This window comes from Peromyscus leucopus, chromosome 15 (assembly GCF_004664715.2).
Source record: "Peromyscus leucopus breed LL Stock chromosome 15, UCI_PerLeu_2.1, whole genome shotgun sequence".
Lineage (NCBI taxonomy): Eukaryota > Metazoa > Chordata > Mammalia > Rodentia > Cricetidae > Peromyscus > Peromyscus leucopus.
The window spans coordinates 37,088,474-37,102,275 of record NC_051076.1 but is presented as its reverse complement, the minus strand read 5'-3'; the positions used below and the strand labels follow the sequence as shown (position 1 = coordinate 37,102,275).

The following is a 13,802-nucleotide window of genomic DNA, read 5'->3' as shown; positions in this document are numbered from 1 at the left end:
CCTCTTACATCACTTTGAATTCCAAGAGGACAAAATCTCCCAGGAAAGAGCATTCCCTACGTGAGGACAACTGTTGAGAAGATGAGGCTGCACTCTGTCTGATCAACAGATTGATAGTTAATCATCTATGGACCGCTTTGCAGGACTGATAAGAGCCTGCAATGGGCAGGACCACACCCTGACCAGAACTGCTTCCTTGTACGTACCTCCCATTCTTTAAGCCTAAACCTCATGCAGTAGTCCCCAAAGACTTGGGGGTCATTGGACCCCTTTATTTGTTGCTCTTCCCAATGTGGCCACATTCAATAATTCTCCTTTCTTTGCCTTTCACAATTAGTTGTCACTTTAATTGACAGATTGGGGAAGAGCTGCAAAGTCTAAACTGATGGGGCTGCTGAAGCCTCAGCGTTTATCTTATGAGCTGTAGTAACAGTGTTTAGAATATTACCCCCACCACTGTAACTGTTTATATAATTGTCCAAATGAGAGCATTGATAAAATAGTAGCTCGATGAGGTTGGAGCTGAATCAGTATATATATATATTAAATTGAACATATCAATTTTTATACAAATATATATATGTTTATAATAAATTGAACATCTCAATTTTCCTCAAAATTCCTAATTTGAAATCTCTACTTAGATCATGAGAGTTGTACCCTTATGAATGGGATTAGCCCCTCCTCAGAAGGGTTCCATTCATTAGCTTGCTTTCTGTCATGGAAAGACACAGTATGATGACTCTCATAAATCAGAAACCCTTATCCTAGACTCTCAACTGCTAGAAATGTAAGAAATAGACATTTTGTCTAAGCTGCCCAGTTTATGGTATTTTTTTCTTGGCAGTCTTAGCTAAGAAGTCATTGTCGATCAATCTAAACTCAGAAAGTGTCAAAGTAAAAAGAACTTTATTTGAAGCTTTAGTGTCACCAAGATCAAAATATGGACTCCCTTCAGCTCCCCAGGCCCTGTGGTCTCCATCAGCAAAATTCAGCTGAGATATACAAAGTGATGGTATAGAAAAATAGACAGATGTTATCATGAAAACTCAGCAGAGCCTGTCATCAAGGGGTGGGTGTAGGCACATGGCCAAAGGGACCACTGACCTGATTACATTTTAGGCAAGCTAATTTATTCTATCCTTAAAATCACTAGAACAAGCATTCTTCCCACGGGCCCTTATTCTGTCCAGGTGACTGATAGGCCTGTTTGGATTGACTATTACAGAAGGGGCCAATGGTATATATGAATTCACTTCAGAAAGCCTCCTGTTGGACAGTAGCTAGAGAAAATTTAGGACTCTTGGAGCTGGGCTTAGGCATCCATTAATGACCTCCAGGATGTCACATCTTCTCCCAGGACCAGAGATATGATCTGGGTCCCTTTCCTCTGACTAGTAATTAGAGTCTTAGTCTTACAGTTTGCTTGCTTTTCCAGGCTGCAGGCTATGAGGGAAGGGTCTGGCCACAGTGCCATCGAAGTCTGCTCATATCTGACTTCCTCATGCAATGAATTACACTTCAGGGTAGCTTTCAATCATTGTTCCAAAGAAAGCAATCTACAGAGGTGATTTCTTTGTAGGAAACACAACAACAACAAAATGTTAAGAACAGGGACAACTAAATGATAGACGTTTAAAGCCAACACTGTATAAACATGGAAATGTCATAAAACAAGGGTCCAATGACTCTTGATATGAATCTGGACCTTCTAGGCAAACTGTAATCGGGATGTCTAGGGTCAAAAGTTGAAGGCAACCAAAGTTCATGTTCCAGGCATCAGCTGGAGACAAGCATAAGGCTGCCCTTTTGCCATGTCCCTTTGCTTCCATTTTGAAAAGCTCTTTCAGTATTATTTTTATCTCCATTATTTTCATTTTATTTTCACAGCCTTTGTAAAAGTAAAACATGGAAGCTCATGGGACTGTATGGCATGAGTCAGAAACTGTGACCTAGGTCATCATAATCTTTCCAGCTACTTCACACACCGAGCCAGCCTCAGAGCCATTATCCCACTCCTTGAAATATAATTCTACAGGAAACCTTATACCACCACTTACTAAACCAGTGTGATTCCTAACTGCATTCTAAATGCTTATCTTTATCCCCAAAGACAAGCATGGCTCTCATTCGTCATCAAAGAAGTTTCTCTTTGCAGCAGACAGAGACCATTACAGAAAACCACAACTAGTCAAGTATAGAAAACAACTGATCCTAGGGACCCAGGCTCAGGGAGCATCCCAGAAGAGGGGGCAGAACGAATGTAAGAGCCTGAAGACCAGGAAGTCTATAGTGAGATCATGTCTCTAAGAAATGACAGGGGAGTCATACCCACTATACCTCAACAATACGGCTGTTATTGTCAAAGGGGGAAGTCTCACAAGGCCCTACAAGCCTTAAGCCATATACATACAAGCAACATTAAACAGACTCAACAGTTTCTATTTATGTATCTATACATCTATACATATATGTAACAACAACAAAGAACAAGATGCCATAAATTTGTAAGGGAATGAGAGTGTGAGGTATATGGAAGGGTTGGAAGGAAAGAGAAGGGGAAAATGATATATTTTAATTTTAGAATGTAAAAATACATTTTTTTAAAAGTTTAAACATCCAAAAATAAATACATCTTTAAGAATTTCCTTACCAGGCGATGGTGGAGCATGCCTTTAATCCCAGCACTCGGGAGGCAGAGGCAGGCGGACCTCTGTGAGTTCAAGGCCAGCCTGGTCTACAGAGGAAGATCCAGGATAGGCACCAAAACTACACAGAGAAATCCTGTCTCAAAAAACCAAAAAGTTCCCAAGACTCTAAGAAGACTCTTAGGTATGAGTCCTCATAGTTTCCAAAAGAACATTTTTTTATTCCCAAGGTCCAATGGCACAGAGTACAGATTTCCATCCCTAATGGGAAGAATAGGAGAACAGCGAGGAAAGATCAGACCAAAGCAAGAACAAAACTTAGTGGGAAAACATTATATCCACAGATCCATGTCCAGCACTGGGGCACATGTGGATATGATGCTCTGAAGGGTTCAGACAACCTCAACACTGTGGTGTTGCCATCTGCAGCCAGGTGGCCTCTCTCCTGTAGGGCTTTGCTCTCTACCTACAGCTTTCCTCAACAGGCACTCATCTCTGTTTCCTCACATCAATAGCATAGGAATTCCATCAAATCTCTGGCTCTATCCTCACAGTCTCACCTATTTGCCTTCTTGAGGCATGCCTTGTTGGGATCCTTAACCTGCCACAGACTGCTGTGCCTCCCAGGCCTTTCTTTGAAATCTAAGCGGAAGTCTCCATGATCCCATAAGTCATGCATTTTCGTGTCTACAAAACCAGCATAGATGACACCCATCTGCTGCCAGCTCAAGCAGTATCCTGGAATCCCTTGGACAGTAGTTACAGTGACCTTTGAGTGTCTGGATAGCTAAACACAAGGTAATGCTCCCCAGGTGGCCTCTTGTGAGCAGGTCACACTAACAGTCCCTTCTTCTCAAAGCATAGTGTTTTAAATGAACTTGTAGTACCCTTGAGTCTGTGAAGTCTGGTCAATTCCTAAGATACCGTCAAGGAATCTTTCCTATTGTCCACATGCAAAACACTTGGCTTTTTATATGTAAAAATGCCACCACAACCAGCTCCTCATTTCTTGATTAGATTATTTGAATTGGGAAGACCCACCCTATCTATGTATGAGCAGCACCTTCCAGTGGCAAACCATGGAAAAGCAAGATGGAAGACTGCTTTTGTCTGGTTGCCTTCATTCACATTGGCAACCTCATCTGTTCTGTTGCTGCTGCTGCTGCTGCTGCATTTCCTTCCAGCTTCTTCAAGCTTCTAAGCTTCCAATGCAGACCAGCAGCTTTCCAGAAATCCTCCATGGCTTTAGGACACATTTGGACTACTGAGATGTCCAGCCTCATGGAGTACATAACTTATGGGTTCTCGGCCTCTCCAGCATAAGTCCACCATTGTTGGACTATCCAAACAGTTTCCTTAGGCCAATCTAATTAATTATACTTTAACATATAGCTAGTTTGTTCTCCTAGGGAAGCCTGACTAACATAGGGGAACTAGGTCCTTGGAGCTGGATAGGCATAAGTGACAGGCAGGGACATTTTATTACCTTTATCTCCTAGGGAAAAAGAAAAACCCAAAATAAGAAAAGAGATAAGAAAACCATGAGCTTCCACCAAAAACTCAACAATGTGCATGAGAATCTTTATGTGCATCTTTAAATGCATGCCAGATCCAGATGAGTTGTCTCACCACAGCACCAGGTTAGAAAGTTCTTGTTCTCTTTATCTCTCTTTACCCCCATTCCAATCTACAGACGTCTATGACTCACCCAATGCCAAGGGAGAAAGGCGAGCATATATGGTCAAGTGATGCTATGACCCGTTATCCAGACTCTAACCCATCTCTCTGCCATGGCATGGGAAGGGAGTAGCTCAACCAGCATGAAATAGTACTTTGCCTTTTATCTGGAACTGGGTGCTCTGTATGGTAGTTTGTGACTGTTTTGTAGCTTGTGGTACCCATAGCAACAGTGAGTTCTGACCAAATCTAATACAGAAACACAGGCAGAACTAGTCCCCTGAGAAGCTGATAGCTGCTTTTCTAGTTCTTTATTAACACACTACTTAAATTTATAACATCCCAAGAAACAGCAGTCAAAAGGCAGACCTGTTCTATAGGCCCATACTATACTCCTTTGGATCTTTAAGGTGGTCAGCTCACCATTTGTCCTTAAAAAACTCCAAAGCATCCTTTTATGAAAGTTAGGATTTAAGTCTTTAATAGTTATGGAGGTAAGTGATTTCTGACAGGTATCCCTAGTGCATTTCCTAAAACTAGCTATAAAACTACAAATATGAAAACTATGTGTATATATACATATATGTAAAGTATATATATGTACATATACCTATCTTGGGGTATATATACACATATATAGTTTTTATGTATATATAGCTGTGGTTTGGAGTAAAATGTCCCCACAGGCTCATGCATTTAAGAACATAGTCTCCAAGCAATGGCACCATTTGGAGAAGCTGTGGAACCTTTATGACATTGATTCTGGCTGATAGAAATGGGCCATCAGGGGTGGATTTTTGAGTGCTATACTCTGCCCCTGATTCTGGTCCCACTCCCTGCTTCCAGGTACATAGCTGTCATGTAAACAAGCCTCCACCACATGCTCTGCCTGCCACAGAACTTCTCTGTGGAACTGTGAGCCAAATAAACTCTTCTTTCCCCAAGTTGCCTCTTTGGTCACATTAACAACAAAAATAACATACCTAAGCATTTTTATTTTGGCTCACAGCTCAAGGTACAATCCATCATGGTTGGGAAGTCAAAGTCAACAGGAGCTTAAAGCAGCTGGTCACATCACATCTATGGTGAGGAAGAGGGGAACAATGGATGCCCGTGCTCAGCCTACTTTCTCTTTTTTATGCTGTTCAGGATATCTCTGCTAGTGAGCAGGTCTTCCCACTTCATATAACCTAAAATAATCCTCCACAGGCAAGTTCAGAGTCCTGTCTCCCAGGATTCTAGATCTGATACTAGATCTCATCAAGTTGAAAATGGAATTGAGATTAACCATCACAATATGTATATTATATATAAGCCATCACATATATGTATATATACTATATAAGCCATCACATATATGTATATATACATGTGTGCATGCATGTGTATTTGTGTATGTATGCATATACAACTGAGAATATACTGTCAGAATGCAAGAATGCACAAATCCATATATCCACATATAGAAAGGAGGGGAGGAGAGACAGGGTCTTATTGCCATCTAGGTGGATAGGAATCATGAAACAATTTATGTAAAGGAAGGACAAAGACTAAAATGTACCTTATAACTCATGTATTATATGCCCCAGGGCTCAGACAGAATAATAGTCAGAAGATAAGATGGGCATCTTTTTTGTGCAGGCTGCTTTTTGAGATTTCCAAATTTATTTCTACATCCATTAAACAGAGCGTGTCCCAGGAGATAGTGGACATGAAGTGCATGAGGTACGGCATTCTGGAAAATAGAGCCCCTATAACGAATATAGATAAAAGCAGAGAAAGCAAGCCTGCAGTAATTCCTGAATAATGGAATTAAAAACAACTACATATCCCATTGTTTCAGAATAATCAGTTAATATAGGCAGTAAAATAAAGACATTACTGGTTTAAAGGAAAACACTAGGCAAGAATACTGGCTAAAGGGTAAAGGCCTTAGAGCTAAATTAAGCCATGATCTTAAGAGAAACAGATTCTAAAAAGTGAAATGCTAAACATAATATAAATAGGCATGAGAACTGGTTCTGAATGTGCCTTTTTCTCTTACAAGGCAGGGATAAGAGAAATGTCTGACAACCTGTAGAGAAGTAAGGAAAGAGCAGTGTGAAGATGCAGATGCAAATTTTAATGGGGAAAATATGCCCAGAGCAGCACCTTAGCAAACTGTGACATCGATACCAGCATTAAAGCTTTCTATCGAAATAGGAAGAGAGATGATTTTCTGCTTACCACACTCCCTCCCACTTTGTTTAAGATGATTAAATCAGACCTCTGCCTCGCTATTCCCCTATACAATTAAACATTATTCTAAAACATATTGGGGCAGAGAAACAGGAAAATCCCCCAAGTTTGCTTCGTCTGGGGCAATGTCACTGACTTCAGCATTGAAAGGAGACTATGATTTCCATTCCACAGTTGAGGTGCTCAAACAGGTGCACTGCTTCCATGCCCACTCTCCCCTTTCTGCCTGAGTTTTTCAGAGTCTCAAGACAACAGAGAAAGGCCACCAGGCTCTGTCAGACTTTACATAAATGACAAATAGATTTCATGTGTTAATCCACTGAGGTTACAGATTTAATTTGTTATGAAAATATAGCTTACTCTAGCCAACTAACACAGAGTCGATACACAATAGCTGATTCAAAACCCAAGTTGATTTCTCCAAATAATATGAAGGATGATTTAGTATGGAATAGCCTCTCAGTAAATAATTCATTTCACAAGAGAGATCAGAGGAAAAGTGCTAACTCGGTTGATGCTCAAAAGATTTTAATAAAATCCTTCATGTATTCCAAACTAAGAAAGAACTTTCATCAAAATAATGAAGTAATTTTTTTTGTTTGTTTTGCTTTTTGGCAGGGTCTCTCTCTGCAGCCCAGGCTCACCTCAAACCCACAGCAGCTTTGCTCCACAAGCCTACCCAGGTGGTGCTACGATTCTATCGTGAGCCACTGCATCCAACTATTAGAGCATCTATCTGAAACTGCTATTATTAATTACAAAGCATTGTAAATTTTCTCATTTATACACAGGAAAATGATGCCTAGTAGCATTCCTACTGCTTAGCAGTTTGTGAAGTCACAGTAAATGTGAAATAAAAGCAAAAAGAATTCAGCTATAAGCATAGTAACGAGGTAAATGTGATGTGGGTAAAAGAATCAACAGAGAAAAAAAATGTAATCCAGTAAGGTAAAGTGATAAAACATTTAAATAAAACCTGTCTTTTTATCATATTATCAAAAAATATTGCAAAATATATTGGAAGCACCTCATTCATAATAGCAAAAATATAAAAATATGAGAATTACATATTACAGCAATCCTAAGATAATTACATAGCTTCAAAAAGACTTGAACATTTTGAAATAAATATTTCTCTACATATTGATTTTTATATTTTAATTAAAAGTTCAAAGGTAAGCCATGGTAATTTGACAAAGTAATTCTTAACATAAACATATACAGACTATCACAAACGTTTTTAGAGTTATTATTACACATCAGTCATTAAAATAGTGAGCACAGGAGAATGAATTCTGGGTCAGGCAGAGGCTAAACAGATGGTTCAGCAATTGAGAGCACTAGCAGCTCTTTAAAGGACCCAGGTTTGGTTCATAGCTCACATACTACACAGCTCACGATAACCTATAATTCCAGCACCAGAGGATCCAATGCCTCTTCTAGCCTCTGTGTACACTCTCACACGTGGCATTCACACACACACACACACACACACACACACACACTAATAAAAGTAAATCTTAAAATCAGAACTAAACCCAATAGATCCTGTTCTTCTAAGGCAAGGTTCTCAACCTGTGGGTCATGACCCTTGGGGGGGTGAATGACCCCTTTCACAGGGGTCACCTAAGACCCTGGGAAAACACTTTTTTTTTTTTTGTTTTGTTTTGTTTTGTTTTTCGAGACAGGGTTTCTCTGTGTAGCTTTGCGCCTTTCCTGGAACTCACTTGGTAGCCCAGGCTGGCCTCGAACTCACAGAGATCCGCCTGCCTCTGCCTCCCGAGTGCTGGGATTAAAGGCGTGCGCCACCACCGCCCGGCTTGAAAAACATATTATAATTCATAACAGTAGCAAAATTATAGTTATGAAGTAGCAATGAAAATAATTTCATGGTGGGGATCACTACAACATAAATATATTAAGGGGTCAGAGCATTAGGAAAGCTGAGAAGCACTGTTTTAAGAGAATGATTTAAACAAAACAGAAACCTAGGTGGGATTTTCTCTGCAAAGAACCCATCTGGTACATGAGCCACACCACACTGGTCACATCAGGATGTGCCTAGCTGTAGCTACTATGGAAGTATTCATGGATACCATGAAAGCTAGAGAAATGTGGTCTAGGCTGCATACACCCAAATAGTAGAGGAAGGAAGTTATTAGTACCAGCTAACTGTGATCAGTTGCAGAAACAAGGATTATAATTGAAATGAGTGTTCGTGGTGTTTTTTAAGATACTTGTGTTTTCTTTCCTCACTTTGTCATGTGATGTTAACGATAAGATTAAGAGAATATCAATGATTATATTTGAGACACTAAAAGAATGTCCTTAAAGGGACATTGCCACCTATTCTAAATTTATAATGCATTTGTGATTATATGAGGGATAGTTTTATTATGTTAGGTTTAATTATGACCTGGTAATATATAATACACCTGCAACTGTATGTGGGATAGTTATATCAGTTTAGGTGTAATTATAGCCTTGTTATTGTTTTCATTTGGAAACTAATCATGACATAAGGATATATGATTGTGTGTCAAGTTGATAAAGGATTGACTTGTGATGGCTATTCTTGGTTGTCAACTTAACTACATCTGGAATTAACTAAAACTCAAAAATGGAGGGGGCATACCTGTGAGGGATTTCTGCTTAATTTGAAGTGGGAAGAGCCACATCTAGTCTGGATATTTGAGGTGGGAAGACATACTTTTAGTCTGGATCTAGAGGTGGGAAGACACAACTTGAATCCAGATCTTTGGTGGTAGGAAGATCCACCTGTACCCTGGGCCATGCCTTCTGCTGGAATCCTATATAAGAAATGGAAGAAGGAAGCTTTTGCTCTTTGCCTTTTCGTTTTTGCCTCTCTAGCAAGTCCATTCTTTCACTGGCATTAGAGAACCCTCTTCAAGATTCCAGCATATACTGAAGACCAGCTGAGACATCCAGCTTCATGGACTGAACAACTACTATATTCTTGAACCTCCCATTCACAGACAACCATTGTTGGATTAGCTGGACCACAACTGCAAGTCATTCTAAGAAATTCTTTTTTATATATAGAGAGAGACTCATTCGATAAATTGTTACTCTAAGAGAATCCTGACTAATATAGTCATGTAAGGTGAATATCTTTATTCTAAAAAACATAAAATTATTCAAGGTGAAGGGTCATGATTTTCCAATGTCCCAGTACATCTACCAAATATGTCTTACACACATATACACATACCACTATGTACCCATAATATACATTACATGTATGTAGGTATATGTATATATATGCATACATACATATACAAACATATAAAGAAAACTAAAATATTAACAACTGGTAAATATAGGTTAGGTGGTACATGAGTGTTCAACTTTTCCAGTTTCAACATTCCTCAGATTACAGTTGAATAAAAGAATTTCAGGCTTTAAATAACTATTTTGTGAAATATAGTTTAAGAATTATATTGTTTACTGTGATTTTAAACAAGGTAAACAAATACAGGCTTTTATCGGTTTTATGACTGTTTCTGTGTGCATACGGCACAAGCTAAGCACTGAAACTTGAAATACAGAACTAAAAATGAATGCTGCTGGGGCAGAAGATACGCTGGGTGTGGAAAGGTAGGTGTGACAGCATGAGGGAGAGAACGCTGTATCTCTGCACAAGGTTTGCAAAAGTGATTTAATTCCTCACATCATAGGCATATATAACCCTCAAGAGATACTTTGCTCGAGTTCAGTAAATTTCATTTTGGTTTAATACCTTATTTAACACTACAAGTAAAGTGAGTTGGCTACCAGGGAATGTTCAAAATCTTTTAGATTTACATAAAGGTTTGAGTATGTCTTGTCTGAACCACTTAGGAGAAGTGTCTATAATTTTGAAGATTTGGGGATTCTGTTAATTATATATGCTGGGTAGGCATCCTTAGTTCCAAAACTTAAAATCCAAAAGGGCTACAAATCTTCCAAAAACTTGAGCAGTAATTCAAAATTTTAGGATTTTACAGCCCTTGGATTTTGATTGTGGCTTTTTACCAGACACAAGTCTGCTGCTGGCAATAATCTTCACTCATTAAAAGTTTGGGTTTTTGTTGTTTTTTTTCCCTCTTATGTGTAGTAATAATCTGGAAGAGAAATAAAACTCAAGACTAAAACTTTAATTCTCTGGGTCGATATGTATCTTACGATCATTTTAGTGTTTGAAGAGGTGGACTATGGTTATTAGGGAACATAATATTTAGGTGAAAGTATATACTACGGTTGCCTGAAAAGTGAGCAATACTGTTATATTTAGCCTGAAAGATGGCAAAAGATCCAAACAACAACAACAAAAACCCCTTAAACATATGATCAGAGGTTAGTAATAAATGTGTGCAATCTTTTAAAGGACAGAAGAGCCAGTAATTAATAAAGACACGTGTTCAGATTTATTTGGAAATTCACAGTTTCTAATGGCACTACAGCTCTGTAGTTACATATTTAAAACCCTCTTTTCACAACACACAACAGTGTGACTTCCCACTCTAGCTCGGCTCTCATCTGGACTTCTTTTCAAAGGCCTGCCATACCTTCAGGCCCTGTTGCTCTGAATGGCTAATTGTGCAGACTGGAAGGGGGAAAAAATTCATCTCCTAAAACATACTGTTAACCTAAAGCAGCAAGTTAAACAAAAAAGGCTTTAAATAAATCACATTACAAACAATACCAAGAAAGGTATTAGACACATTTAAAAACAATTATTAACAAAAGTGCTCAATAAGTTATAACTTAAATTTTACAACACAAAATGGTCAATGCCCTCTCAAAAAGAAACACATTTCACTTTCACTCATCTCTTTACAACCACACATCAAGAACCAATTTATTCGACACACACTGCCAATTATTTAAGGGACAAAAGGACAAACGAAGACAGATGCTGACACCACATACATATATATCTGCACATTGTAGCCAACAAAAGCAAACATCAAGGAATCATAATCCTGTTAGACTTGACCAATTGAACTGAGTAAGGCCTGACACACTCACTGGCTGCTTCTGTGATTATGTACAAAGGCAGTGACTGGACCATGGGAAACCTGGTCTCAGTGATGTGAACATTTGGAGGATTAGTGTTTACTGTGAACATTTAGAATACAATGTAAAAAAAAAAATCATCACAAATAGCTAAGTGTGTTTACAAGTGAATTTATAATAAATTTGTTTTCAGATACCTGTCATTTCCAAGAAAATATCTTACCATTTCGCTGAGTTAGTAACTCAGGAAAAAAAAAACCCAATCCAACTAAATCAAATGAAAGCAAGGGTGAAATCATCACCTTTTATGTAAAAGGACTTTAGAAAATTTCAGCAGGTGTTTATTTCCAGTGAGATTGCTGAGCGACTCTAAGTTGGCAAGTCTTTAGGATTTTTATGCAAATGACCCACACTGCTGAGCTTCAGGCATGGACTACCTTAAAGCCTTGTAGTGTTTGAAGCTTCAAAAACCTAATAGAGTTACAAAACAAATCAAATGACAGAAAGTCCTCCCTCCTCTTCCAGTGGCATCATAAATAGACAAAAGGCACATAAATATGGGAAGGTGCAAGAAATAGGAACCAAGCTGAAGGAAGAGGTTTAGGCTTTCATTCCTATCCCACCCAAGGAACACCGGGCTTCCAGATTGCTTCTGTCCCAGTAATTATCTGTGAAAAAACATCTTTATAAAATGTCTATCATCATCCTTATAGGAAGAGATCAGCCTTGTAAAACTGTAGCTTATCAGCCAAGATTGACACAATCCTGTCTCTTTTTTAAAAAGGCAAAAAAACATAATTTCTGAATACTTTCCCCAATATTTTATCCCTCCCCTAAACCCTTCAAATACCACAAGCTGTTCTTCAAAGAACAAAAAAGTCTCCAGTATGAATGTTCAGCTCCTTTTAGATATGTCCCGAGACTGCTGTAACACCAAATGCTCCCACGGTGATCTCCTTGTTTCCTTTGATTATGTCATGCAGGCTCGGCAATGACCCTGACTTAGTCTGTATAAGAGCTTTTATTAACTTTCCTTGGTCTTGGACTTTAGACCGCCTTCGTTTTAAAGCCCTCTTTTCAGTTTTTGTCTTTTGGGTCTGTCCATTGCACAGACTTGTACAAGCTGAAATGCCACAAAAATAGGACTCTTCTGACTGTGATGAAGTTTCTGAGCTTCCCTCAGATGGAGGGCCCTTGTAAGAAGAGTGATAAACTTCTCCCATATTAGAGAAATCTCTCTGGTTCGTAAAGGGCTTCCTTCCTTTTATGTCTCCATTGGCTATAGGGTGCAATGGATCTGCAGGCTTTATCGTCTCAATTTTTTCAGTTTTGTACTTGCAACGTTTCTTCTATAACAGAAATGAAAGGAAGCACAGAAATTACTTTCCTTCTTATTAGATATGAGATATAAAAGAAGAAAGTATCACTGCCTGTGAGAAGTAAAGCAGTTTTATTCTTCCCCCCCCTTGTGAATAGTATCACTGACATCGCATTTTGTAAATGCTACTCATTTCAAAGTTTCAACTGCTTGTAGCCACTTGTGCATAGTTAGGTAGAGATAACTAACATCTGAATACTACCAGGTGGCATATTGGTTACTTCCTTGTGTATTTTATATGTTAACCTTGAAAGGTTTGTTTTTGGCTCCTACATGAGAAAAACCAAGCTTTAGAGATTTGGCTCCCTATCTAAGTTACAAAACAATACCAAAGGTAGAATCAAATCGTAACCTACTTCACACTAATCAGAAATTCCATTACCTATTGATAATTATTGCTAATCAAATAAATTTTATGTAATTTGAGAGGTTAAAAAGAAAATCAGGCTTTATAGTCAAGGTGGAGGGGGGCATCCTAAGACACTAACCATTGCCTACTATCTAATGAGACATCTAAGCAAACCAGCCTCTGTCAAGCTGTCATTTTTAAGATGGGGATGTTACCACCAATAGGCTGTTGAGAGGATTACAGGACAGTGCTTGCACAGTGCCCAGCATCCATCAGAAGCTCAGTAAATAATGACTTTCTCCCAAAGATCAGTACATTTTTTTTTCACTAAAGGGCTGGATAATAATATTTTAAGCTTTGCAGGCCTCTTAAATGTCTCTTTAGTGTATTCTTGATTTTTACTTTGTAATCCTTTAAAAATGAGAAAGTACTTCCATATTGTAGAAAATAGGCGAGAGTTTGATGACCTCTCTAGACATTAAACAAATATATG

The 13,802-nt window shown here is 38.6% G+C and overlaps 1 protein-coding gene across 1 annotated transcript in view; it reads right to left on the bottom strand.

The window, feature by feature from the left end:
* Positions 1 to 10,967: 10,967 nt before the first annotated feature.
* Positions 10,968 to 13,802, bottom strand: part of Suco (SUN domain containing ossification factor) — a 60,907-nt gene continuing 58,072 nt past the window's right edge. The window contains 1 exon segment of the mRNA XM_028864449.1: positions 10,968 to 12,931. Within this exon segment, the coding sequence (XP_028720282.1) occupies positions 12,488 to 12,931 (444 nt within the window). The 3' untranslated portion in view covers positions 10,968 to 12,487.